We start from the raw sequence: 27428 nt of genomic DNA, 5'->3' as shown, positions 1-27428 counted from the left end.
CGAACCCGCGTCCCCTGCATCAGCAGGCGGACTCTCAACCACTGCGCCACCTGGGAAGCCCTGGATTTTTTTTAAGAAGCCAATTCTTACCTGGCCTAAAAGGAATCTATTTAAATTAAAAATTCAATCAGTAAATTCAACAAATATCTATTGAACACCTACTGCTCAACAGTCCCTGGATACTTAGGGACAAATAAGGAACAGTTTCCACCTTCAAGAAGTTTATAAGCTGATAGGAGAGAACTAATCAGAACTACATATAATTTAAATCAGATTGGGATAAGTACCACAATATTAAAAAAAAAAAAAGCCATGAAAACATAGGTTGTACGTGGGAATCAGGGAAGATTTCAAAAACTTCCCTTGACAAAAAGATAATGCTTCAACTGGAATGGAATTGGGAGTGGAGAGTAGTAACAGAATCCTGGGGAAGAGAGTCAAGTGGGGTGCAGTGTAGATGTAGTCTCAGATGAGTGAGGGCATATTGGGAGAGAAGGCTGAAGTCTGATAAAGATAATAATACTAGCTAATATTTATTGAGCATTTACTATGTGCCAAGTACTATTTAAAGCACTTTACATATATTAACTTATTTGATCCTCACAACTACCCTATGAGGAATGTACTGTTACTATTCCCATTTTATAGATGGCAAAACTGAGGTATAGAACAGTTAAGTAGTCTGCTCATGGTTACACAGACACAGATAACAGTTATTCAGCCAGGATCTTGAAATCCGTAAATAATAAAAGAAGAACAAATTCTATCTCACCCCTAACTACATTCATTATAAGAGCAATTAACAGGTGTCTTAACTACCCCTTCTCCCATTAATTCCTAAGCCATCCTTCAAGGCCCAGCTCAAATGTTTCCTTCCTACAAAACCTTTCTTGATCCCCCAGCTGAACAATATATATTTCTCCTCTAAGCTTCGTAGCACTTATCTGGATCAATCTTACAGCAAACAGCTTATGAACAAAATCTTAATATTTCATTCCTAGCATTACAGATTTTATGTGCATCATTCCCTCTTTTAAGTTCTCCTTTATACTTTGTATTCTCCACCACTCCTAGGGCAGTGCCTGGCACATAATGGTAGCTATATCTATGGAGCACTTATTCTTGGCAAGGCATTGTGCTGAGTATTTTACAGGAATTCTCTCACAAAATCCTTACAGCAACCCTATTCATGCATTCAATCGCTATTTTCAGTCCCTTCTGTGGCAAATAAAATACTAGATGACTCTTAAACTCAGTAAACAAGGCAGATATGGTCCATGTCCTCAAGAAGCTCACAGTCTATGAAGATTGGTACTATTGGTATCCTCTAGAATAGAGATGAGGAAAAGTGAGACTCAAAGAAGTTAATTTGTTTGCCCAGAACCACACAGCAAAAAAGTGGCAGAGTCTGAATTCAAACTCAGCTCTCCAGACTGGATATTTGGGACCCTGTGCATAAAACCACTATGGTCTAAAGGAGGCACCTAATAAACACTTATTGAAGGAAAAGTTTTAGAAAACTCCTACAATGAAAACTATCCCGAGGATAATGAAGACTTCCATTCAATTTCGCTCTGAGAGGAAAGCAGGAAATGAGCAACAGTGCAGATGGAGGTTGTAGTAGTATCCTCATACACACCTGATAGCTCAGAGCTGCTAATCAAGCCATCTGCTGAGGAGACCTGCTCAGCACTGAGGATTTCCTCGTGTCCCTTAAAGTGGTCCCTCCTGAGCAACAAGGCCTCGCTGCGCGCCAGGATGGTGTAGCGAAGTCACTAATTCTCAATGAGACCCTGGGTCTCCCACCAGATAACCGGTGGCGTGGAATGGAAGGTAAAGACGCACGGCTCCTTATTTAAACGTGGGGCAACTATTCTTGAAAGGTGAACCCCCGCCCCCGAGGGAAGCGGCCTCCAAAAAAGGTGTGAGTCTATACTTCTCACCGGAGGAGTGAGAAAGCAACCACGAGGGGATTACGAGAGACCCTACACACAACGCAGGCACCCCTGGCCCTGTGGGCCGTACATCCTACAGCCCACAGCCTGCTGGCCAGACAGACTCCCTTCTGCAAACGCCACTGTGGCAGCCGCACTGTTTGGCCTATCCTAGTCATCTCCCAAACAAAAGAGGTTTTAGAGTAGCGATATCCCAAAATATAGACCAGGCATTAATAGGCGCCTGGAGGCACGCGTCTTACTCCCCACGATTTCTTAGCCCAACAGACCACCTGACTTTACACCAGGTTCTCCGCGTTGGGCGGCGGAGACGACCTCTAAGGGCCAGATCCTGGCCCAGGGGCTCCTGCGACAGCGTGGACAGACAGCCTCCGCCACTGGGTCGACTCCGGTTCCCGCGACCCGCCAGCTGGCAGGCCCCGCCCCCTACGCTCTGGCAGTTAGCCGGGCAACCCGCTCACAGGAGCAGCGGCCGGGACACAGTAGGCTTGTCCTGTGAGGGCCGCACGCTTCACCGCCCCCGCCACGCCCCTCGACCCCTCACCGCCAATGGCCTGCTGCGCCGGCGCAGCATGCTCCAGGCCCAGCCCTCCCTCGACGACCGTGCGCTGAGCGCATGCGCCTTGAGAGGCCGATTGGGTGAGGGATTCCTAGCGAGGGAGGGGGAGACGGAAATGGAGGGGCTCCGCGCGCATGCCTTCGCCCCTGACACCAAGCCCGCTGGAAAGCGCGTTGGGCGGAGCCGGGGGCGGCGGTCGCCGAGGAGATCAAGGCCCTGGGTCCGACCCCGAGCTGGAGCGGGGCCCCGGAGGCCCGCTAACCCGCCGGTGTTTGTGTGTATGTGCCCTCGCAGGGAGACATGGAGAACTGTTTGGCGGCCGCGGCGCTGAACGGGGTGGACCGACGTTCCCTGCAACGCTCGGCTAGGCTGGGTCAAGAAGTGCTGGAGCGGGCCAAAAGGAGGGCGGTGGACTGGCATTCGGTGGAGCTTTCCAAAGGCAGCGTGGGGGTCATTTCCCGGGAGCGGCCCGACAGAGAAAGAGGGCCGGCTGCCGGCCCCCATCGCCTTCTCCCAGGAGAGGTGAGGGCCCCAGTGCTGCGGGACCAGCCCATTCATTCGCTCAGCAGCTGCTTGCTGAGAACCAGGGCACGCCACACAGCAGCACCCGAAGGATCCTGTCCTTGGCGGAAGCTGTTAAGTATCAGGACAGTGAACCGGAAAGCCTTTTGAAAACTCTTGACGTTTGACAGATTCCTATTGGCTAGCTTTAGGATACCGCTAGAGACCGCTAGTGCTCGGCCCTGGTTGGTTACTTTTTACAACAATTCTTACAGGCTACCATTTGATATTAGAGGAAAGCCAACAAACCTGTCTTTGTCCTGGAAAAATTGCATGTCTGTGTATTCCTTTTAGAGTTGGAATTCTTTCTCAGTAAGAGCCTTTTACTGACTTAAACGTGCAGTGGCCTTTCAAAAAGTAAAAAGGAAGGTATTCCCAAAATGACTTCCTTCTCCAGTAGGGAATACAGATCTCACCTGTGACTTGCCGTTTATTCACATAGAGAGAAGAAAGACACCCAACCCTCAGTGCTTCCTTCAGAACAATGGCTGAATTCATGGACTATACCTCAAGTCAGTGTGGGGTAAGTTGGTGTAAGCCAAAGTCATGCCCCTGATCTGCCTGCTGATGGATCACAAAGTGGATTTTTGTGGAATTTAGGGAGAATCTGGAGACTGCCTGTTCACCCTGCCCTGCCTTCGTGGGCAGGTTGTAATCAGCCAAGGGTTTAAACCAGGTGATAAATCCAGGTTAGAATTCATTCAACAAATATTGGATGCCTAACTTTAACTGTTATGAGGATACAGCAATGCACAAGCCAGAAAAGATCTGCCCTCACTATTGTTTGGGGGGGCGGGGCTTATTTGCTGAATTCCAAAACAAGTCCGAATATTAACGGTATTTAAAACTTTGAACTGAATTTTTTTTTTAATCAGTAAGATCGTTCTAAACTGGAACCGAGCCTCTCTGTTTTCAAAGCAAAAACTGAAACAGAATCCCTCCATTAGATCTTAATCTCTGTTCCAAGTCCCTGGTAAGGTAGTGTGCTTTTGTGTGTGTGTGTGTGTGTGTGTGTGTCCACACAGCATGTGGGATCCTAGTTCCCCAACCAGCTTGCACACCCTGCATTGGAAGCACGGAGTCTTAACCACTGGCCACCAGGGAAGTCCCCCTGGTAATGTAGTTTTTAAGTATGCCCCTTTGGGTCCATATCACTTGTTGGCCACAGAGGTGGTTATGTGGCACAGATGCAGTGCCCTCATCAGAGGTAGTGTGGCTTAATGGCAGGAGCAGCCTCCCAGGAATCAGACCTGTGTTCTGCCACTTCCTGGCTATAATGCCTTAGGCTAGTTAGTCTCTCTCAGCCTTACCTTCCCACATGGTAAAATGATGATGTTTCAAGTCCTTTCCAGCCCTTATAGTCTGTTTCTTTGGTTTCCACTGAGAGATGAACACCAGAAAATTGTCATAAACTGTAGCACAGGGTACTTATGTGAGATTTTTGGTCCCATTCATTGAAGTGGGTGAACAAAGTTTTAAAGGGCCTCTTCTCAAAACCATACACTAAGGTCATCTTTAAGTACTTTCAGGGAATGTTGAAGGCAGGCAGCCAACATTCAAGAAAATCACCTGCATGGAAGGTACTCTCGTCTTCTAGGAATTAAAACAGACTCTGTGGTCTCTTCCAGCCTTAACATTTTATGATTCTTATGTGTTTGTAAGGGTGCTTGGTCTGTACGGCAGAAGGAAGAGAATACCTTGTTTCTGTCCTGCTTTTCAATTTCATAATGAATATTAAGTTTCAAAAAATCTCTAATATTTCTACATCTTTTATAAAATCCTTGTGACTCCAAAAATAGGATTCCAACCAGTGAGATACAGTTCAGAGAGTATTTTTATGTTATTATTTTGTTAAATGGTTTTAGAAAAATCCATAACTTTGGCTCTACTATAAAGTGATCAAGTTAAACACTTTGGTTCATGGTTCAGTAAAAGGAATAATATTTGTCTTTGGTTTGAGGTTTAGCAAATTGGTGTTCTTCGTTTTGGTTTTCAGTTCATGCTTTAGTTCAAATCTCCATTAAGGAATGGAGGCTCAGAACCTCTCAGCTTTCTAGAATTAAGAACAGTGTTTGAGTTTGCTTTCAGAATTTTGGAGCATCCCCTAAATTACATCATTAGAGTCATGTCCTGACATGCTTTCCCCAGCTTCTCATTCTTTTGGTCTCTTGCCTTAAACATTGTCCCTACCCTTTGTTCAAAGCAAGCAGGCTTATGTTGTCCTCATCATTAGTCACAATCAGGGGCAAGGTTAAGGTTAACTTTGAGGGGGAGGAAGGAAGTAGACAAGAAAAAAACTGCATTCTGATCCTTTGGATTATTTTTGCTTAAATCGGAGTCTTCTCCCTCCCCTCCTCCGCATGGGGAGAACGGCTGCATAGCTGTTGGGTTTATGTTACATTTCCTGTTGTATTTCTAAATCTCAAGGAGATGCACCTCTCTCTTCTCTTGTCCTTGTCTGAGACTTAGTAAACCCAGACCTGTTTGTCAGAACTTGTCATGAGAGGAGATGAAAGGGCTTGTGTATTTGACCTCGGGGTGAGGATGTTGTGAAAATTATTTAACGTGGCAGAGAGCATGGTCCTACCCAGCTTGAGTTGCCAGAGTTCTTGCCCTACAGAGGCAGCAGATGGCAGCAAAGTAAGGCCAAGTGCAGTTTCCTTCTCTGCAGCCACTTTACACGGGCTAAGATTTGTTATATGACTTCAGAGGCCTCTCAAGAGGGCAGGTAGTTTACCTTTGCTCTCTTGCCTCCCTCCTTAACCATACTTTGCCCAAGTAACAAGGAGTTTTTTGAAAATTTGACCAGTCTATTTGGTTACCCAGCATCTTTCACATTACTTCTCTAGAAATATTATTCATCTGTGCCAGAGGAAGGAGGGGCAACCCACGTCTATCGTTATCACAGAGGGAAGTCGAAGCTGCACTTGTGCTCGGACACTGGGAATGGTCAGGTATGTATCCTCAGCTGTGCTGTGCTGTGCCCTCAGCTTCCCAAGATAGGAGGCCTTACATCTTGGAGCTCCTGCTGGATTGTGTTATTGGATGCCTGGGTGACTCAGCATTACAGCGCTCCACAGAAATCTATCACCTCCCAGCCTTAGAGAACTTACAGCAATGAACATGAAATAGGAGTTTTTGTCCAAAATAAGATATTAATGCCACTGTCAGATCTTCAGTTGAACCTGCAGTCCTGGGCCAAGGGATTCTTGGACAGGCTTAACAAAAAGCCTTTCAAATATCCTCTTCTACATCTAGGGATATGAAAGGGATTTTTAATAATCACATATTTCACTCTAAGGTAGTGATAAGTATCATATCTTTGGTAATTTAAAAAAAGGAAATGCAAGGTGGGGGTTTCTTTTAACAAAATGCTTTTCCTAAAGATAACAGTTACAAGCCTCTCACTGCAAATTACCTGTATTTTACCACATGTCACTCTGGGAAGCCAAAGACTCTACTTGTTGAACTGATTCAACAGGAGTCCTTTGTTGTTGTTTCTGGGGAGGGTAGGCTTTTTTTGCTTTTGTTTTTCTTTTTAAACTCCCCTGGTTGTACTCAAAGATAGCAAACTTAAGTTCAGAGTCTAATCCACAGGTTGGATTCCTGACTTCTCTGGCCTGTGGGTTTAGGGAAGGGACGGGAGAGTGGCCGCAGGGATGTGAGCCATCCTGTTTCCCTGGCTTGGGGTACAAGGGGTAGCACCAGAGCCTGGATCCTGGGCTTCCTCTTCTGCCCTGGCCTAGGCCCTCTTAAGAGTGCTTGACCCTAAGGGAGTTACATGTGGGCAAGAGTCATTCGTATCCCTCCCATCCCTTCCTATAAGACGTAAATTGGTGCCTCTAAGGGAAATTGACTTTCTCAGTTCAGCCTCTTCCCCTCCAGTACTCCCACTGCTGGGAGAACCTTGGAAGAGAATTCTATTTTCTGAGAGCCTGTTAAATGTCAATCACTTTTGCACTTTAGATCTTCCTTACAGTGTAGTATGCCGAAGCTATAGACTAGGAAACCAAGGCATAGAGAAATTAATCTGTCCGTCTCAGTAAATGACAGAGATAGGATTCAAACTCAGGTCTATCTGAGTCCAAAGCCCATGTAAGGATAAAAGGTAATCATGGTAAACATCTGACTAAAAATACTTTGCAGAATTCACTAAAAGCCTTTAGGTGACAACTTGGAAAACACTGACAGAACAATTGTTAGTTCCTAGTTAAGTAGGAAAAATTTTCTCTCTACCATTCAGAAGTCAAAGTTTGGGCCCTAATCAATGTTTCTACCTCACTCTTCAGAGAAAAGACACCCCCCTTGGTGTCGGAGGCATCCGTCAGACGTCAGAGTGTGCACTAGAGGCATCCCAGCCTGTGAGTACAGAACTTCTAGGGTACTGGGCTCCACCACCACTGCAATTCCATGAACTGATCTGGTTACTATAGGGTTCTTTGTACTGGATCTATAGTATTTTTAAGTTGGGATATTTTTACCCTTGGGGACAGTGTACAACATTTTAGTTCAGTGTAAAATTATGTTTTCTTGGTATCCTTCCTTCACTTGAAATTTCAGGGATACTCTTTGTGCCTGAACTCATAGTTGCGGTTGGAAAGAATGCAAAGTATTCATATCTCCATTCCTACAGCTCAGCTGGGCTGGCACTGGGTCCTGCTGGAATTCCACCATCTGTTCAAGCAGCAGGAGGGGCCTGACCCTCCTGCTTACAAAGTGAAAACCATTGCTGAAATTCTGAAACGTATACATTTGGTTAGATCAGGTTCCAAAACATTTGAAGGGATTTGTTCCTATTTTCCGCAAATGTTTCTCTGTGAAAACATACAGTGATTTTTTAGGATAAAATATTCATTAGTTCATGAACCCAGGGAATCTTTTGGAACTTGGAAGGGCTGGAATTCTGAGGAATGGAACTCTGGTGTGTTGCTGCAATAGTTTGCTTAATTTTTGTTTGCATACAGTGTGCTACTAGCCAGGATTCAGAATATACTAGAGTTAGTAGCAACTAAGACTATTCTGCTTTTAGTACAAGTTGTTAGGCTTAGATGCCTCCAATACTTACTGTATTTTGGTAATGCTAATCTTCCTGATGTTCACAGTGTAGGAATCACAGATGCCAATCTTGCACCTTTTATGCAGACAAGTGAAGCATCCTTGGCTTCCTGCAATTCTGATATAGCTGTATTTTCTGAAACCTTTTGTTTATTTTCATAGTTGATGACTAATAAATAGTTGTGGCGTTGTCATACACATTCACGTCAGTTAAATGATGATAAGCCTCCAATTTTGCAGTAACTGGGCATGAAAGGATATAGCATAAAGCAGCTTCCGAAAACCTTGGCTTCAAATCTATTTGCAAGATGGAAAGAGAGGAAGTTTCATAAAAGTATAAATATTATCATTTATTCCTCCTAGCAGAATTTACTGGCAGTAGTTTGGTCCACCTGCCCCCCACCCCCAGGGGTGGTGTAGAAATGACAGCTTCTGCCTGTGGCTCCTTCTGAGCATTGAGTAAGCATTGGTAGTGGTCTCCCAGTTGTGGGATAGGCGCTTTGGCTCTTAATTACAGGCTCTTTTCTGGTTTGTGACTTTGCTCTTTGGCCATTTGAGCTGAGACCCTTCCTCTGCCTGCATATCTGCCATGACCACTTCCCAGCCGGGCATGAAGCCTGTCCTTGGAGGATGGCTTGTGCTCAGCTCAGCTCTAAACATAAATCTTTCCAATGACTCCAGCTTCCAGTGTTTTGCAGTATCAAACTTCTTTGACTTACGTCCTGATAGACCCATTGTAAGTTGAAAATATCATAAATTGAAAGTGCATTTATTTTTTTATTTTTAAATTTTTATTTATTTATTTTTGGCTGTGTTGGGTCTTCGTTGCTGCACGCGGGCTTTCTCTAGTTGCGGTGAGCAGGGGCTACTCTTTGTTGCGGTGCATGGGCTTCTTATTGCGGTGGCTTCTCTTGTTGCAGAGCACAGGCTCTAGGCACACAGGCTCAGTAGTTGTGGCACGCAGGCTCAGTAGTTGTGGCTCGCGGGCTCTAGAGCACAGGCTCAGTAGTTGTGGTGCACAGGCTTAGTTGCTCCGTGGCATGTGGGATCTTCCTGGACCAGGGCTCGAACCCATGTCCCCCGCACTGGCAGGCGGATTCTTAACCATTGCACCACCAGGGAAGTCCAAAAGTGCATTTAATACACCTAACCTACTGAACGTCATAGCTTAGCCTAGCCTACCTTAAACGTGCTCAGCACACTTACATACCCTGCAGTTGGGCAAAATCATCTGACACAAAACCTACTTTATAATAAAGTTTTGAATAGTTCATGTATTGATAATTTATTGAATGCTGTACTGAAAGTGAAAAACAGACTGGTTGTATGGGTGCAGGATGGTTATAAGTGTATCAGTTGTTTACCTTCGTGATCCTCATGGCTGACTGGGAGATCGCTCACTGCCGCTGCCCAGCATCACGAGAGAGTATCGTGCTGCACATCACCAGCCCGGGAAAAGATCAGAATTCAAAATTGGAAGTACGGTTTTCTACTGAATGCGTATCACTTTCACACTATCGTAAAATCAAAAAACCATAAGTCTGACCATTATAAGTCGGGGACCATCTGCATAGGAGAACTGGTCTCCAAGGGAGGGCTTTAGCCAGCCAGCTGACTTTCTGCGTGACAAAGTGGAATCTACTCATAGTGTTCTCAGCTTTAGGTGAAAAGAAATGTTTCATCCTCCTAATAATGAACTTAGCAAAGCACAGTTAAAAAGAATACTTCTCATTATCCCACAGCGCCTTGCCATTACTGCTGATCTGTGATAACAAGTGCCACTGCCTACTTTTGAGCCCCAAAGCAATCGTCATTAGCCTTTCCCTCTACCTGATTCTTAACCTTTCTGCTCCAACCAGAGTGTTCCTTTTATGATCCTTCATGTTCCTATAACAATTTAGTGTTTTCACATACATGCTTATTTGTGAGCTAATTTTAGAAATAAGGAAACAAGCATAAGGAGAGGCTGAGACTGGCCTAAATGGCAGTCCTATTACGTTGCCAAGCCAAGCCTTGAAAGCAGGACCTCCATCTCCCACGTTAGTACCTCACTCCATCACACACAGAGGGAGCCGGGTAGAGGTGCCCTGACGGCACTGGTACATAAAATCTCTAAACTGCTAATATCCACTTTTCCTTCCAGGCTGAGAACATCTCTAAGGACCTCTACATAGAAGTATATCCAGGGACCTATTCCATCACTGTGGGTGTAAATGACTTGACCAAGAAGACTTACGTGGTAGCAGTTGATTCAGGACAAAGTGTGGACTTGGTCTTCCCCATATGATGTTGACCATCACAGACATCGCCTTCTTCTTGTTTGTTTTTTAAGTATCAAGAAGAATAAAGCTACCGTATGTCCTCTTAAAGTTTACACATTAATCCTGCTTTTAATGCTGACTGTAGAGGGTCAGCCTTCCTAGGAACTGGAGTTTGTCTCTTTCAGTGCCTATTTTAACTTGAAAGTCCCCTCACCCTCTTCGGCCTGGAGTAATAATGTAATGATGCTGTCTGAATAGTTTTTACTGCTTGCTTTCCAGGTAAAGGTTAATTATGATAATAAAGTGAGAAATTTGGAAATGAAGAGAATTCCTTTTTATTGGCATTAAGAAGTCAAACAAAATGTTGCTCATGTACAACTGAGGCTTTATGAAAAGATGGCAGAGAGGCTGTGGACACATTTGCCCAAAGCAGGCCAACCATGTTCTGTAGCTTCGGTGGAAGAGGCATCCTCAAGCAGATCGCACCAGGCCCCTGGAAGGGAGCCCTCGCCAGGGCCGCCACACTCCTGTGCCCCTTAGGACAGGTGCCTTCCTGCCACTCATCTGCAGGGATGTCTTCCTGGGGTGAAGATGCTGCTGCTTATTGGACTATCACCTGTGGCCTGCACTGTACCATTTCCGTAGAAGAAGGCCTTGTGTCAGCCACTTTGTAACTAACTCCTCCTCAGGTATCTACTCTTTAGCTTCCTACAAGAGAAAAAAAAATCCTGAGAGTCTTATTCTGACTTTAAAATCAGTGACTTTCTATCCTTAAAATTACAAAGTCATTGATGTGTCCTAAACATCTTTAAGCTGCCACACCAACCGTATTGTTGCATCTCTCAGTTTAGTTGCCTAGGGAGTCACCTCATTTTGAACATGTCTTTCCTCAGAAAAAAGGCCAGTATTTTATATGATGAAAACAAAGGTTTGGGGACCTCCCTGGCAGTCCAGTGGTTAAGACTTCACCTTCCAATGCAGGGCGTGCGGGTTCTATCCCTGGTCGGGGAGCTAAGATCCCACATGCCTCACAGCCAAAGCACCAAAAAACCATAAAACAGAAGCAATATTGCAAAAAATTCAATAGAAGACTTTAAAAATGGTACACATCAAAATATATATATATCTAAAAAAAAGAATACAAAGGTTTAAGTAGAGCTGTATTCACATTCCTAGCAAAGAACAGACTCTCACGGACCGAGGGCCTAGTAAAGCAGGCCCATGCCCACCACCATAGGGTAGAGGGGTCAGTTAACTGGGATCCTTGCACCCCTAGTGATGAAATTCGTGGGTTCTGTAAGTCTTCTGAAATCATATGCAAAACTGTGGGTGTGTGCATTTTTCTGGGAAGAGGGGCCATCGGTTTTATCATTCTCAAAAGTGGTATGACCCCAGAAGGTCAAAGAACCATGGAAGGAGTCCTTCAGAAGCCCCTTCCCAGCCATCTGCTTTACCTAGATCCTTGGGGCTTTTCGTTTAGGGGGAATTCTGGTCTCCTGATGTGCCGCAGTACCCCGACTCAGTTTTTTGTGTTCAGCTTCCTCTGGCAAGATCTGTAGTGGCTTCATGCCAGTGGCTTCCAGGACCAGCTCCCTGGGACTCCCCGCTGCTGCAGTTTTCACTGTCTGTTGTTTGTTGCCCTTCTCTTCTTTCCCGATATTGCAAAGTCTTGTTCCTAAACCCAAAATTCAGTTAGTTGAATATGCCACCATTTTGATGGGATTAGACTTGACTTATGTAGAAGTGTATCAAGGATCACAGAATCCCTTAACTGTCTGAACCCTGTTTCAGTCATAAGCGAGGGTGGAGAGCAGCATGACTGCTGGCATGAATCCTGGCCCTCTAGGACTGTTAGGTTAGTCTCAGACAGTAACCTCACTGCCTGCAACTAAAAGGAGCCAAAAACGTGGAGGGCGGAGGACCCATACAAGAGGATCCTTAAGAGGTAGAGCCTCAGACCAGACTGTGAAGCACCAGTGCTTGATGGCAAGCAAGCGCAGTTAGGAGAAGCAAAGCAGCACATTTCCTTAAAAGGATACAAGATCTGGAGGGGAGAGAAGAAAAGCTCTGGTATTTGCCATTGTTTCTAGCCCAGGCACACACGTCGTTTTACAAGCTTCACCTCACCAGTTCACCTCGCTAGTTAGTGTGGTGTGCAGCACTCCATCTGGGATGGGGGCTGGAGATGCCCCTTTCTCCACGCCCCATGCAGGCATACTCTCCATAGCTTTGGGTGCAGAGATAGGACCTGGCAGAAGGCAGGCTCACTGATTCTCACGGTTCAGCTCCAAGAATTAACCTTTGCCCAGAGCATAACAAATGATCCAGTACCTACAGGAAAGCCAGGCCAAGTACCTGAAGATACTATATTTCTCCTTATAGCCAATTATTAGAATGTATTTGGGTGCGGGGGGAACTTTAGAGTGGATCTGTTTAAATATGGTGATGCGGGGAGAGAGGCTGAATGTAGGTGTGGGTGCGTGGGTAGTGGCGATAAGAGCGGTGTATGCTCGGGGCCAGGGAAGATTTGTTTGGCCTCAGTCAGGCTTAGAACCAGTCTGGATAGAACGCCACGGAGCAGGCCACAGCCATGGGAATGCAGGTCTGGAGTCTGGGGCAGGTCTGACCGCCATGGCTTCTGGTTACCCCACTGGCATTCCTCTCCCTGAGACTGGGTCTCATGCCACCTCAGTTGCTGCCCCAGAGACTCCTCCCTGTTGGAGAGATACAGCTTTTCTTTCTCCAGTCTGTGCTGAAGCAGGAGGGCAGTGGAAGCTATGGAGAATTTAGCTTGAAAACTCTAGACTTTGGCACCATTTTCTTTATATTATCACTTGTTGGAGGGCATACCCTGTAGAAACAGCTGCTTCCAAGCAGCTTCTGCCAAGGCCTTTCACTGCAAGGAAAGAGGCCCAGGAACACCTATCCCCACTCCCACCTTTATATTTTCAATACAAAGTGTCCTCTCAGGGAGGGGAGGAAGAGCCCAGCTGGTCATAGCTATAGCTTCTCGTCCCTCTACTTATTTCCCTCTCAGAGGTGGGGGAAAGATCGCACACCTCGAAAGCCAAGGGAGGAACCTCATCTAAAATACAACAGCAGCCAACACATCCATCCCTGCCCACTCCGAAGCCCAGGGGTCCAGAGGAGTCCCCCAAGAAAGTTTCTCAGTGTAGAAACAATTTCTCAGCCTCCTGGAACTGAAGACTAATAAAGGCCTTACTCCTGGTGTAAGATTAAAATACTCGTGGGCTGAGAGGTCCTTCTGGTTGAGCAGCTGTCCTGAAAATAGGGCAATGGCTTCCCATGGGGACCCACGATGAGTCCCAGTGTGGGCAGTGCCTACAGATCCTTATGCCCTTAGCAGTGGTATTCTTTAGCCCTCAGTATCCCTGCCCCAGAGTGGATGTTCATTTAGTTCACTGAGGTTGAATTAGTCAGCACAGGGCCCCAGGAATCTAGTCCAGGGCTGGCTTATACAAGTCACCTCCTTCACAAAGCTCTGCTGGCTGCCTTAGGCGTCTGCTCTTTCTGGGCCCCACTGGGAATTTAGGCCGCACGGCAAGAGGCGTATCAACGATACACTGCTCTAAACCTACACGGGCATGTTGCTTGGGCAGAGAAGTTTGGGGATGGCTGCAGGTTGCCAATGACAATGACACTGCCTCCCCTCTCAGTGGTAGAGTGAGACGCATAAGGCTGTGCCTGGTTCCTCCCGCTCTGACTTCCTAAGGGGCCCATCTGGAGAGTAGGGTCTGATGGCCAGTGTTTAAAGACCCGTTTCTGTGCTTCTCAGGGTGCTGAAAGACTCCAGTCAACACCTGGAGGCATTCTGACTGTACATCTAGAGAAAAATCAACGCCTCCAAGGAAAATGAGGGAGGGGAGGGTAGAAATGGACAGTGGCAGAGTCCTGCCAGTAGAGACTAGTGAAGAAAGAAAAGACAGTTGTCAAATAGGGATGCAAACCTTAGCACAAAGATCTGCCCATCCTTTCTTGTTAGGTTTCCATTTAATCAATAAAGCCCACGTTTCCCTCTTATCACAGCCCCTCCTTTGACATGACCAAGTGTTACTTCCAATCCCAGCACAGCGGACATGTGCATCAGATTCCTGAGAGACACATGGGAGGGAAGGGAGCAGGGGCCTCAGCCCTGCCTTAGGAAAAGGTCTACCTGGCTTCCTGGGATGCGGCTTGGACCCGTTTCTCCTCCAGTACCTCCATTCCGGCTGGCAGAGGCCACCCTGCCTCCTTGGAGACTCCTCAAGAAGGATGGGGGCCGTGTTGCCTGTGCTGTCCAGCAGCAGCCTCTGGGGAAGGCCCATCTTCAGCTCATTCTCCAGATCCTCCTCTTCAGAAGAAGAGGAGGTAGAGGAGGAAGAAACAGCCATGGGAGCCTGCACTGCTACTTCTTCCTCCTTAGGACCCTCAAGGGGCAAAAGCTGTGCCGTGGGCTTCAGCTCCGTCTCTGGATGCTCTCGGGCTGTGACCCCTGAGGTTCTGGCTAGAGGCCACCAGGTGGGTCCAGCCAAGGGGCGGCAGCAGAGGCAGCCCTGGCCCAGCAGCTGGCAGCAGGCATGCGGGTGGCAGGGAGGGCACAGGAACGGAGCGCTCAGAGGAAGCCCGCCGGTGACACATCCAGCGACCGGCCCCACCAGAGAGCAGCAAGGGGCCCAGAGGAGGGGCCTGGGGTGCTCCGTGGTGAAAGGCTTGTGCAGCCTGTCCACAGCCTTCTTCCAGACAGCTGGGGGCACCCACCTGACCCCTCCAAGAGGCACAGGAGCTGTCCTGCCATTCCAGAAGTGAACAGTAATTTCTTCTTCTTTGGATGCTACATAACAGAAAAGGTCACCATTTTGTTACAGCCGCCTCTTTCATATCATGGGATAAGGGTTCTCCTCTCCCCAGAAGCAAAGCCTCATCACAGCCCCTCTGCTCTGCTCCTGCCCGTGTGCACCTCTCCCTGGAGAGCCTGCCAGGGACATTCCTCACCTGCCCCATGTTTACCACCCCTTCCTGTGCCGCCATGTCCTGGTTTTCACGTCAAAACCAAGATGCATCCGCAGGTGGGGGAAGGGAAGGAGAAACCTCCTTCTGTCGCTTCTCTGAACACAACGATGCTGACTGGCTGGCCTCGCACAAGGGGACTGTCCCAGTCCCTGCACGACTTGGTGGGGGACCAGTCATTAGTACTGGTGTGACCCCAGGATAGCCTCACCACACCACAGGTTAAGTAACCAACATAGACATAGTAGCCTTGGGCTATTTTGCCCTGATAAAGAATATTTTATAATCTGAAAAATATGATTTGTCTATCTGTGGCCACCCTCAGGACGAAGCTGCAAGTGAAAGGGTAAGGATTTTTTAAGCCTCTAAGACCCCTAAGCTGGAGAGACACCCTTTGCTCTCTCCTCAGCCTGATCACCAGCCTGGCTCCTGGGGACTGGGAGGCCAGAGCACTCCCTTACCTCTCTGGGGGTCTCTTGCCTCCAAGCCCAAAGGAATGGTGCCGGGGCCATAGCGCTGTTGGTCTGGTCCCCAGAGTGCCAGCACCTTGTCCCCAAGGCACAGTGAGTATTCCACGGATGGCGAGAACTGAATGACATCTTCCTCCAAGACCATGCTCTGCCGCTGGGCTGGCAGCCCTGGGCATGTGACAAGGGGAGCCTCAAATTCCACCAGCAGGAACCCCTGCCTCTCCAGCTGTGGGAAAGAAAACACTCAGAATAAGACCTGGCATTAGGAAGTACTACAGGGAGCACCATGGTTCCCTACAATGCCTAGGGCCAAACCCAGGGTCTCCCTCGCATGCGGCAAGGCCCAGTTAGGGAAAGGGCAGGGCCAGGCGCTGCTCGGGAGCCCACTATGGCAGAGACAGGCCAGCTGTGAGGCGGACGCTCTTCCCTCTGCTTCTTGCCGTGGCAACTCTTGTTTATCACTTCTTGCCTTTCCTGTCCCGTGCTCTTCCTTTTCCTGTTTTGTTTTTTGGTGGTACGCGGGCCTCCCACTGTTGTGGCCTCTCCCATTGTGGAGCACAGGCTCCAGACGCGCAGGCTCAGCAGCCATGGCTTACAGGCCCAGCCGCTCCGCAGCATGTGGGATCTTCCCGGACCCGGGCACGAACCCCTGTCCCCTGCATCAGCAGGTGGACTCTCAACCACTGTGCCACCAGGGAAGCCCTCCTGTTTTGTTCTGTTTTGTTTTTCTCCTATCTTTATATTTGGCCTGCAATTCACAGGAGTAACCTGGGTCCTCTGGATCTTTCCCCAAGCACACCCCCTCCTCCCAGCACTCCCAGGAAGTGTTATCCCTGTGTCCGCGGCCAGCCAGGGGTGGGGTATCACCCACAGGCCCTCTCGGGCGAGGACAGGCTGGGGCTGTTGGAGCAGCCCTCTGCACTGCCATTACGTCCATGAGGGGAGGCTGGGCAAAGGAAGCAAATGAGCAGCCTGGCAGAGAGGGCAGGAGAAATACTAAGCTAATTAAAAGAACAAGCTTACAAATTGACTTTTAACAAACCACTAGACAGGGTCTATATTTGAGCAAAACCCTGTTAATATTTCATTTGAAATTACATTATTAGTTACTTGAAAATGACAAAATGACTTTTGATTGGAAATTCTATCATTTATATATATTTTTAGAAATCACACTTGTTTTCCCTCTATGGATCCACATTCACAAAGTCTGACTCTTTGTGGGAAGAGAAAAATCCCAAAGAAGCAAGTAACAACCAAAGTAAAGCCCAGGCCTGGCCCCAGCACGCAGGCACCGTGCTCCTGTGTGGAGGGACACAGGCTTACACGAGATACACACATTTTGCTCCTCTTTCCCTTAGGCTGGCGCCCATAATTTGACACACTGAATTTTCCTGAACAAAGTGCTTTTATTGTATATTTTCTTCACTGTTATGGATTGAATAGTTACCCCACCAAATTCATATGTTGATGTCCTAGCCCCTAGTACCTCAGAACGTGACCTTATTTGGGAATAGGGTCATCGCAGATGTAACGACTTAAGACAAAGTCACACTGAGTACAGCTGAGTAGGGTGGGCCCCTAATCCAATGACTGGTGTCCTTACAAAAAGGGGAAATTGGAACACGGACATGCACCCAGGGGGAACAGCATGTGAATATGAAGGCCAAGATCAGGGGGATGCTTCTACAAGCCAAGGAACACCAAAGATTGCCAGCAAACCACCAGAAGTTAGGAAAGGCGCATGGAACAGATCCTCCCTCACAGCCCTCAGAATCACCAACCCTGCCAACACCTGGACTTCCAGTCCCCAGAACCGAGAGACAATTTCTGTTGTTTAAGCCACTCAGCTTGTGCCACTTTGTTACCCAGCCCTAGCAAATTAATGCACTCACTGACATTACATTTTCACTTCTGCAACCTGACCATGGAAGATCTGTGCTTATCCAAGAAACTGAACTGCTGGGCACACACAGCTGAGGCATATCAGTTATGACAGGGCCACCCAGAGGAGCATATGGGGAGATGTTGGGACTTAGGGACTTGCCTCGGGAGCAGCCTTTATCTGAGCCCTGTAATAAAAGCCATCTGCTTCCCTTCTTGCCAGGACCCATGCGTCCGCAGCATCTCCACCTCTTCTCAGCCAGCCAGGCCCCTGCCATGCTGGGTCAGCAATGTGGAGACACGGGTCATAAGATGCATATCTGGGAAAAAGCAAATGGAATTAGGGAGTAGAGAAAACCAAGCCCTAAAACCATCAAGAAACACGTTTCAGAGTTAGATCTGAGCAGCGCCATGGTGTGTGCATGACAGATAAGGCAATATGGAACAGAAATCCATGTAAAGAGTGGCAATCTGTGACTTCCAGTAAGATAAGGTAAACTACTGGAAAGGCAGAAGGAGAGGAGAGTGAAGGGAACCGTCGTTTGAGGATTGGGAATTGTTTCAAGGTAATCAGGGTGGGACTAGCTTTTATGTATTCTGGTTTTGAGTGCTGGTCTGAGACTAGACAGCAGGCCAGGAAAGACTTCCAGGAAGGGAAATTCTGAGGCAGTGTGTGGGATTCCACGATGAGGCATGGAGGCTTGGATGGTGATGCCAAAGGAGCAAAATTGCAAGAAGGCTGAGCACTGTGGGGTAATAAGAGAGGAGGAGGTGTTTGAGCACAGGAAGCACAGAGGAGCTGACTAGGAGGCTGTGAGACAGAAAAAAGGAGAAGCTAGTTCTGGGAAATTTTGTGGACAGGACCAAGCTGTAGGGAATTGTTGAGTCAGGTTTTGGGTTTCCGAAAAAACCTGTTTACTTTGTGGGCAAGCCCGGATACAGGCTTTGAATGAGATGGTCCACACAAGTGAATCAAGAAAGGGGCTAAAGGGTTCAGGCTGGCATGTCTCTAACCTGGGCAGACTGACTTGAATAGCATGGACATGAATCCCTGGGACTTGCACAACCTGTATGTGCTTACAGCCTGAGGTTCCTTTCCCCTCTTGTATTCACACTGTAGACAGTCAACTAAAGATACCATTCACAAAAAGCCAGGATAACTGAGGGATACTGAGGGAACTTGAGGAGGGACCTGGAGACCTCACCTTAGCGGTTGGTAGCAGAAACCCTAATTTCTCATGTAGTCCCATGGCAAGTCTCAGAGCTGATGGTAAAATGAGCTACAAGTTTATAACTGATGATGCCTGACTGCCTTCCCTCACACATGCCAACTCTGACATCTGCCACTCCGCTAAAAGGTGGGATGAAAGCCAGGTCAACCCTTGATGTCACTGGGAGTGCAGTTTAGACTAGGGGAATATTAAACCCCAAGCAACTCAGAGCCCACACGGTAAAGAACCCTTTCAGCCTTCCCAGAAAACAAGCTCTCTCCCTCCTGGGCCATCTCTCCCACCATCTAGAACCAAGAACAGAGAGGAAAAAGGAAGCCGAGATCGATACCTGGTGAGAGGCCTCTGCCGGGTGAGCCAGGGTGCTTGGGAGGCGAGAGGGCAGGCGAAGGAGAGTTCCCAGGGAGGAGCAGTGCCGGCCCAGGCAGGGGCCTTCAGGGTTGTGGCCACGCTGCAGTATTTGGGCAAAGGCATCCCAGGCCCTGGGGAGGAGTCCATTTCCTTGGGAGAAAACACCTGAGAACAAGCGGCACTATTATCTGAGTTGCTTTTTATCTGAGTTGCAGCCCACAGCCCAGGAGAGGGCGCCTGGCCGGGGCTGGGCTCAGCTCTGCGGTTTGCGGCCTCTCTGCGGGCGCACCCGGTCCCACCGACGCGCAGGGTGTCCCCAGAATCACCTGCCCGGGGAGGCTCAGCTCAGGAAATAGGGGAGGGGTTGAAAGAGCAAGAACTGGGATTTCAGAGAAGGATTTAGCTGTAGTAAATCCTTCACAGCCTGCTGGCTGCGTGCTCACTTCACCTCGGTGCTTCAGTTACCGCCCAGGAGATGAGATATGGAAAGCACCTGGCATATTTAAGTAGCTCAACATACGTTAGTTTTTTTTCCCCCGTCTCCACCACAGTTGTAGGGACTTCGGGGGTAAGACCACACGCCCCTTCGCAAATCGTAGTCCTGGTGACAAACTGACCCCTAACCCAAGTCACAGACTTCCCTCCTAACCCAGTCACCTGCGGGACTAGACCGAGCTGAGAGCCCAGGGCTGTGGCCTCCGTAGACGTGCTCAGAGGCGACAGCTGCCACCCAGGGCCCGAGATACCACTCCGCTGGCCCAGCCCACCACGGCCCTATTGAGTCTGCTCCTGCCCAAGTCCACAGTTCTGACCCCAAGGGGACTTATCACAGCCTCAAACTCCACCTCAGCCTCAGCCCCTTCCAACAGTTGGAGTTCACGGCCTCAGACCAACTGACTCCTGGTTGCCTAGCAGGTTGCCATGGATGCGAGCCAGCTGGGCCGAGGGCGTGTACTGAGCATGTGCAGGGGGGCTGGGGCCTTAGGCCGCATGCGCGGGGCGAGAGGGTAGGGGGTAGTTCTCCGCCTTTCTGGGGAGGGGGTGTTGGCGGGAAAGGTCAGTGCGACCTCAATTCCCCAAAAGCTCGGGCTTCCCCTCTGCCGGAAGAGTCCGTCACGGTGCGTAGCCCTCACGGATCCCAGGAGTCTCGTGATGCGGGGAGCTGGTCCCCCAGAGACTCAAGGCTATTGACCTGCCTTCACCCGGTGCGGGCAGGAGGCTGGAGTGGAGGGAACCACTGGATGGCCTAAGGACTCTAAGATAGAATTTGTCTTTAGTTTTTAAAAACAAATAACCAAAAGTGTGGGCATGTTTGTCTGTAACAGACAGGACTGCTGAGGAGCAGAGGTGTAATGATCACTTGGGGTGGTGGGAGTGGACAATGGGAACCAAAGGAACAGAAGTCTAGATTCTGCTCTCATTTGAACATCCAGAGGAGGAGGCTGGTATTTGAGGCATCTGACAGTCATTGTGCACTGGCTGTGTGCCCAGCACCGTGTTCAGTGCAGAAGACCAAAAAAGTATGTAGGGACGTTTGTGGTTGTCTCTACCCCATCCATCCCTGCCTTCCACCAGTTCCTGTTTCTGTGTGGCTCTGTGTGGTTAGAAGAGGCTGACTGTACCCCCCGATTCATGAGTGTCCATCAGCACATTCCATCCCCTGGCCACTAGGGCATGGGCATGTTCCCATGCCTCTGGAATCAGAATGAATCTCAAGACTTTTGTTGGAAATCCTGGGTTATAGACTTTCTTTTTCCTCCTATACGTAAGTAAGAAAGCTTGAGGTTCTGGGAGCTTCTGACAGTCGTTCTGGGACACTGAAGCTATTCCCAGAGAGGACAGACCTAAAGAAATCAGGTTCTTGGTAACAGTCTCGAGCCCTTCCTGCAGGCGGCCCTACTGCTAGAAGCTATGTGAACCAATAAATTCCCTTTATTGGTTACACCAATTTTTATCAGATTTTTGTATCGGTTGCCACCAAAAGCATCCTAACTGATGTCTACCCTCACAGAGCTTAATTTTGCAGCCAGGAGAACGACTGTTACCCTAAAGGCTGAGGGATTTAGTCTCTGGCTATGAGAGAAGGCTTCCTGAATAAGATAGGTGGGATTTCAATGGTGAAAGGAAGAAGGAGAATATTCCATTCCGTCTTGGTAGGAAGCAAGAGCTAAGACAGAAGGATCCATTTGCAAGACTGTGATTTTCTTTTTGGGGTGGAGGGAATGGGGTGTCATGGGAAAATCAAGTGTGGATATTTGGGAAGGGGCCAAATTGATGGGAGCTTTGAAAACCAAGCAGATAAATGTCAACGTCATAGTCGAAAGGAAGTTGTCATGGGGCTTGAGCAATGAAATGACATGAAACACTTTAAGAAAAAATATCAAGAGTGATGATAGAGCCAGTTGAGAACAGAGCCCAGGAGGCCTCGGAGTTATCCAGACACAATGTGACAGGATGGGAATAGGAAAATAACACCACCAAATATTTCCTGATGCCTACCTGACTTGAATCACTTTGCTGGGTGCTAGGAATATAGGATGAATAAGACTGACCGCTATCTTCAAGGAGCTTACATTCTACTGAAGACAGAGATAAGTGTGCAAAGATAGCAGGAGTAAAGATAGCAGGATAAGAATGGCAAGGAAATATGTGTTCAAAATAAAGGAACAAGTAATAGCTGTGGTGGAAAGACTTCACAGAGAGGTGACAATGGAGATGAATGTGACAGTGTGTTGGAAGTCCTGCCTGGGCTTGGTGACAGAGGGGACGTGGGAGTTAAGGAAGAAGGAAGAGCTGAAGCTCATCATAGGAACAGAAATAGAAACATTTTGAAGGCAGACTCCAAGATAGGGGACATCACTGTCTTTCCCATATTTTCTGGCCTGGAGAACCTGAAGAATGTTGATGTCATGGGCAAAAAAGAAAAAAAAGAGGATAATAAAGTTTAAAAATAATGGCTATGAAAACATGTTTTCATAATGCTTCACATTATGTTTTCACATAATGTTTTCATTATGTTTCACAAGCACTGTTAACACTGATAATAAACATAAGGGGTAGCTGCTTTTCCTATAATTCTCATTCTGTGGATGAAGAACTGAGAAAACACAGTGGGGATGCAGCAGAGTCAGAATGTAAACGGAGGCAGTGTGACTGTGGAGCCTGCACTCTTAAGCGCAAACTAAGCTACCTGAGGATGTCTGCTGCATGCAGGAAAAAGATGACTCTGAAGTAATTTCAAATGACAACAAGGTTTTGTTAACTACTTTTGCTTTAGCGCCAAGATACTTCCGCATCACGTTATGAGTGAGGTATAGATTTCTCGCTAACTCCAAATAATAAAACCCACCAAACTTTGACAAATCCAGGGAGGTTCATTGTGATTGCTTAGCATGAAGCGTCTGCAAAGTGCAGTACAGGCATTGAATAGTCATTAGTCTTACTTTTGTTTCTCACAGCTGAGACTCTGGCAAAGTGTGCGAGAAGGGCAAGGTGAGAGATATAGAGAATTCTGGGGACTCCTGCTTCCCTAAAGTTCTTGAAAGAAATTAGCAAAGGTTAAGAAGCGTCTTCTCAATCTACATAAGATAGTTCAGTACATCTGAAACCCAGGTAAGAAATAGCCAACACAGCTTAGCATCTGAACTATTATCTGCCCACCCAGAGATTCCATTAGTAAAACTATCAATGATGTAAGGGACCACATTTTGTGAGATTATTTGTTTCTATTTAGAAACACGGAATCAAATGATTCTGAAAATGGGGTCAGTGTGGCGGTTGGTGGCTGCCATCATGGAGGGATCTTTCCTGGGGCTATTCTTGGCCTCAGCCTCATCAGGGTACAGCAGGGACTGCAGGTAATTAATGTACTTGGTTGCGGCTCTGAGGGTTTCCACTTTGCTGAGTCGTTTCTCCACGTACTCCTCTGGCAGATGATGTCGGAGCTGGGCATAGCCCTCATTGACACATTTCACCCGCTGCCTTTCCCGCTCATTCCTTTTCTGGATAAAGGCTGGCCTGTAGGAGTCTTCACACCTTCTGTAATTTGGATAAGGCATTGGGAAGGAGAAGGCGCAGGGTTCCCATAATCTTCCATGATCAGAGAGTCACTGGAAAAAGGCAGCAATGGCAGGTCTTCAGAGAAAGGAGATGGCACCGGGCCCTCAGGGTACAGGTGGAACATGATCATGGGGTCCCGATAGAAGGACCTGGTCAGTGGCAAGTGGGTGGAATCAGAGGAGACAGGCAGTTTGTCTGGCAGATTGGAGTAGCTTCTATTGTCCATCATTTCCTCTTTAGCCTGGAAACAGAACCAAGTTTATTAATTTGGCCAGATCAAAAGAGAACAGATATCGACAGAGATCAGAGACTTTTCTGCTTTGATGAATAGCTTCTGAGCTCATTCTGAAAACTTGATGGGGTTACAACATTCTTTGGGTAGTAAGGGAGAGGATTTTGATGGTACACAGAAACAGCATGAAATAACATTGACTTGCCTTGTGAGAAAGTTATTCCCTTTCAGTCCTTATGATTACAAGGATATATCTTTAGTCTGATGAGAATGTGTTTTCCATACTACTAGAATGCTTTCTAATCCTCCTCAGACGGAAGCCTTCAACAGGAATAGTATCTAGCTAGAATCTAATAATATTTTACTATTAACTTCTATTTATTGTGAATTATACTGATTTCACATTTACAGTAGTGATACAAAGTCTCTTTTAAAAATAAAGCTACTTGAGTAAAAAATGTAAATTGATTTACAGAAAAATAGTAAGTAAATAGCAGTACAGGTGGAACACTAATATAATGAAGATTGTGAAGGTGTATGCAAATACTGACGTTTGGGAAACACTGAAACACCACAATATTCAAATACGTGTTGGAGAAATTACAAACTAGTTAGTGATCATGCAACCTCACAGGCATAGCCTTCTTAAACGATACCTGATATGCCGGGGGCAAAACTGAAAATAAAAATAAAAAAGGAATCATTTGCTCTTAAAAATTCACTGTAAGATTCCCTTAATGAGAAACTCCCCTAACACATTTAAAACATGGTCAATTAACATATTTTTACTTAGAACTTTAAATATATTGAGTAAAGTGCATCTGTATTTAGGTGTTTTTTTTTCATGGAACTTAAAGTATAATACTCCAAGATGTCTCATATCAACACATTCCCTTCTTCTGAATAGGCCTGCATCCAGCTTATTTATCACACTACCATTACTTTTTGCCTTTGACTGTAATAATGTGGTCACAACGGATTTCACAGGAACATTACAGTGTAACTAGTTAACTGGAAGTCAAGGAAGTGCTGTAGGAAAAGAGCGTTTTTCTTTCAGTCATTAACATTCTCAAGTTTCAATCTTGGCTTTGCCTCTTCTTAGCTGTGTGTCCTTAGGCAAATTTCTTAACCTTTCTGAGCTCTGGCTTATTCCTATGTCCAACTGAGATATCAACTATTCTGCAGGGTGGTTGTGAGGATTAAATGAAAAAAAAAACCATAATGCACTAGGTATTAGTTCTTTTCCTGTTTCGTTTCTTAACAGATGAATACTTGTGCAGCATCCCTTTCTCACCTGCACCTTATAGAAAACCTGGCCTATATTTTCCCTAACACTGGAAAATCAAACATTGATCTATCCAAAGCACATCTGTTGAGAGATGAAGAACATACCCAAAATGGAAAAGGAAAAGCCACATGAAATCTAATTTTGGGCTTTCAGAAAAGAAGGAAAGGTGGCTTTCTTTTTCTACAAAAAACCCAGCTCTAATGTTTAAGGGCAAGATTAGGTAAACACTGGCACTTGTTTCTCTACCTGAGTAAAACAAAACTCTGCAGGCTGCACTATGTAATGACAGGAGCAGTCTCTAAGCACCAGAAGTCAAGTGCAATAAAGTGTATTACAATTCTTGTGAAAAAACCTCTCCTATCAAGTATGGCTACAGAAAAGACAAATGACTCTGGAACCAGAAAGAGCAGTAGGGGATGGGGGATAGCAGATGAGGGGTGGGAAATGTGAGTGGTGGGGAGGGTTATAATGTCATGGTGAAAAAGGCTGAAAAAGGAATAAATGCCAGGAAAAGCTCTTCCTAATAGAAGTGTGGTGGTGAGGGAATGAGATAAGTGCCATAGGTCCAATTAAAAATCAAAACAGAGGAAATGAAAGATTCCAAATTACTGATCCAATGGCCTAAAATAACTAACATAAAATGAAAATCTCTGGATTACAACTAGCCAAGATTCTGTCAAAAAGAAAAAGTTGCTGAGAAAAAGAGTTGGGAAATTCTCGAGCCAAGAATTCTAGAGGGTAAGAGATAAAGGATGTGTATGGCAGAAGTTGGAAAATGATGGCACAATGGGTATGGAGCCCCTATTACTACATTTCTGAGAACATCAGCACCTTATTTCTGCCTATAGCTAACGAGCCAGAACTGATACAACAGGGTACCAAAAAGTAAAGCAGATGTCATCAAAGCTAATTACACACAGAATTCTTTCAGTGTAGTTCATCCTGACTGATAATTTTAACAATATCTTAAGCCTTGACCCAGATGAAATCTGAGTAATTTGTATACACAACAGGTAATTAATAGTTTCTAGGTTTTAACAAGACGTTGCATAATTCTTGGAAAAAGAGCCTGGTGTCTTTGGAGACACACTGATGAGAAAGCCTTTTCTATTGAGCATTTCCAAAAAGTTCACCAGTCAATGTAGCAGCATTTAAATGATCCTTTATTCAAAGAAGAAAATTTAACAACAACAGTGATAGAATGAAAAAGGCAGTAGCGAAGAGGATCGAGATAGGAAGTCTAGTGGCAGCTGGACATGTTTGTAGAAATTGAGTAAAGGTTTTAAAAGAGAGCCCCACAGGCTGTAAGTGCTGTGGCTCCAAAGCCAGATACATGCATAGCTAACAAATGCACCTGCCTTTTAGGGAAAATCTCAGGTGTCTCTTAGAACTCTTCTGGGAAATAAATGATGAGGTCTTAATGATAAAATCCTAAGAGATTCTGGATGCTCTGCTGAGCATAAAAGCTTCAACTTTCTGAGAGATTACAAATATCTAGCATGGAAAAAACAAAAAGCTACAACTGCACATATAACTGAATTACTGAACGTTAGGCCTAGAGAACCTTAGAAATCCTCTTATCCAATCCCTCATAATTGTTGCAGAGCTAGTAGCAGAGCACAGGTCAGAACCTAAATCTCCTGACTTCCAAACCCAAAAACACTTTCTGCTCCTCCAGATGACTGAATCATCAGCAAAACTGACTCTTTCAACATATAAGCATATTTGATAGTTTAAGATAATGGAATAATCAGATAGCTGAAAAAATTCATCATTTATCAACCGTGCCTAGGGATTTCCTTAAAAACCATGTTTTTATTCTCCCCCATGGGCCACTCTGGAGAAGAGTCTCTTACCTGAATTTTGTTGCTGAGAGGCTGTACTTTGGGCTGAGTCAGACTTAAACTGATTTATAGGTGATCATTTAGTAACAACATGCAAAATAGCTTACAGTTAAACAGAACTGCTCAGTCTGGTTTATCTGTTTTCTCTACCTAATATGTAGATATGACAACATACAACAAAACTAAATAGAAAGCTTTGCTTGCAAAATTGGACTCTTGTAACAAATTCTTTTATAAAAAGAATGCCCCCCCATTTATCTGAGTTATATAATCTTATATCAAAATTATTTATGGAAAATATCTTTAAGTAATAATCTCATAATGTGCAAATATTCGCCAATATTTTTAAAACAGAGATTAAGGCCATAACCAGGAAGCTCAGTAGGAACCTACATTTTATTATATATCTATTAAAATGTTTTCCTTCTAAATAAACTATTTTTCAGAGCAATTGCAGATGCACAGCAAACTGAGCAGAAAGTACATAGTTCCCATTTACCTCCTGCTCTTACATATATGCATATTCTCCTCTACTACCAATAGGCCAGCCCCAGAATGATATATTTGTTACAAGTGATAAACCAATACTGACACATCATTATCACTCAAAGCCCATAGTTTACATTACGGTTCACTCTTGGTGTTGTACAATTCTATGGATTTTGACAAATGT

At 46.2% G+C, this 27428-nt stretch overlaps 4 protein-coding genes across 5 annotated transcripts in view; 1 reads left to right on the top strand and 3 right to left on the bottom strand.

The window, feature by feature from the left end:
* The window catches only part of DENND2B (DENN domain containing 2B), a 176654-nt gene extending 174171 nt beyond the window's left edge, over window positions 1–2483 (bottom strand). Inside the window, exon 1 of the mRNA XM_089915191.1 lies at window positions 1640–2483. The gene's annotated coding sequence lies outside the window, so the exon portion shown is untranslated. The remainder of the gene's footprint in view (window positions 1–1639) is intronic.
* Window positions 2484–2503: 20 nt separating this feature from the next.
* On the top strand, window positions 2504–10710 carry AKIP1 (A-kinase interacting protein 1). Of its 2 annotated transcripts, XM_089915199.1 has the most exons (6): window positions 2504–2594; window positions 2809–3036; window positions 3518–3598; window positions 5925–6029; window positions 7365–7436; window positions 10274–10710. In XM_089915199.1, exons 2-6 carry the CDS (start codon window positions 2815–2817, stop codon window positions 10415–10417), a joined length of 624 nt encoding a protein of 207 aa, XP_089771325.1. In that variant the 5' UTR covers window positions 2504–2594; window positions 2809–2814; the 3' UTR covers window positions 10418–10710. The 2 variants fall into 2 exon arrangements, with proteins under 2 accessions (XP_089771325.1, XP_089771326.1); XM_089915200.1 differs by lacking the exons at window positions 2504–2594; window positions 2809–3036 and adding an exon at window positions 2608–2792.
* Window positions 8885–22929, bottom strand: C7H11orf16 (chromosome 7 C11orf16 homolog). The gene is made up of 6 exons (XM_022563164.3): window positions 19313–22929; window positions 17916–18072; window positions 15860–16094; window positions 14566–15222; window positions 11846–12066; window positions 8885–11099 (listed from the first exon to the last, which is right to left on the bottom strand). Exons 1-5 carry the CDS (start codon window positions 19477–19479, stop codon window positions 11846–11848), a joined length of 1437 nt encoding a protein of 478 aa, XP_022418872.2. The 5' UTR covers window positions 19480–22929; the 3' UTR covers window positions 8885–11099.
* Window positions 22930–23037: 108 nt separating this feature from the next.
* On the bottom strand, window positions 23038–23620 carry ASCL3 (achaete-scute family bHLH transcription factor 3). Its single transcript, XM_022563168.3, is given in 2 exon segments — window positions 23038–23413; window positions 23416–23620. Coding segments are annotated over 2 exon segments (543 nt in total). The 3' UTR covers window positions 23038–23075.
* Window positions 23621–27428: the final 3808 nt, after the last annotated feature.

Source organism: Delphinapterus leucas, chromosome 7, assembly GCF_059928025.1.
Source record: "Delphinapterus leucas isolate spDelLeu-1000000601 "Yukka" chromosome 7, BTC_Dleu_Yukka2, whole genome shotgun sequence".
NCBI classification, from domain to species: domain Eukaryota; kingdom Metazoa; phylum Chordata; class Mammalia; order Artiodactyla; family Monodontidae; genus Delphinapterus; species Delphinapterus leucas.
The sequence above is the reverse complement of the archived record's forward strand: the minus strand, read 5'-3'. Positions and strand labels throughout refer to the sequence as shown.

What these genes read in the sequence shown, in the direction of transcription:
- AKIP1 (XM_089915199.1), top strand. Translation starts at nt 2,815, where the DNA reads ATGGAGAACTGTTTGGCGGCCGCGGCGCTGAACGGGGTGGACCGACGT. An exon ending in CGGACACTGGGAATGGTCAG is followed by an intron (nt 6,030 to 7,364) that starts GTATGTATCCTC and finishes CTCACTCTTCAG; the next exon opens with AGAAAAGACACCCCCCTTGG. An exon ending in CACTAGAGGCATCCCAGCCT is followed by an intron (nt 7,437 to 10,273) that starts GTGAGTACAGAA and finishes TTTTCCTTCCAG; the next exon opens with GCTGAGAACATCTCTAAGGA.
- C7H11orf16 (XM_022563164.3), bottom strand. Translation starts at nt 19,479, where the DNA reads ATGGACTCCTCCCCAGGGCCTGGGATGCCTTTGCCCAAATACTGCAGC. An exon ending in AGATAAAGGCTGCTCCCGAG is followed by an intron (nt 16,095 to 17,915) that starts GCAAGTCCCTAA and finishes TCTTTCCCACAG; the next exon opens with CTGGAGAGGCAGGGGTTCCT. An exon ending in GCCGCATCCCAGGAAGCCAG is followed by an intron (nt 12,067 to 14,565) that starts GTAGACCTTTTC and finishes TTTTGGGTTTAG; the next exon opens with GAACAAGACTTTGCAATATC.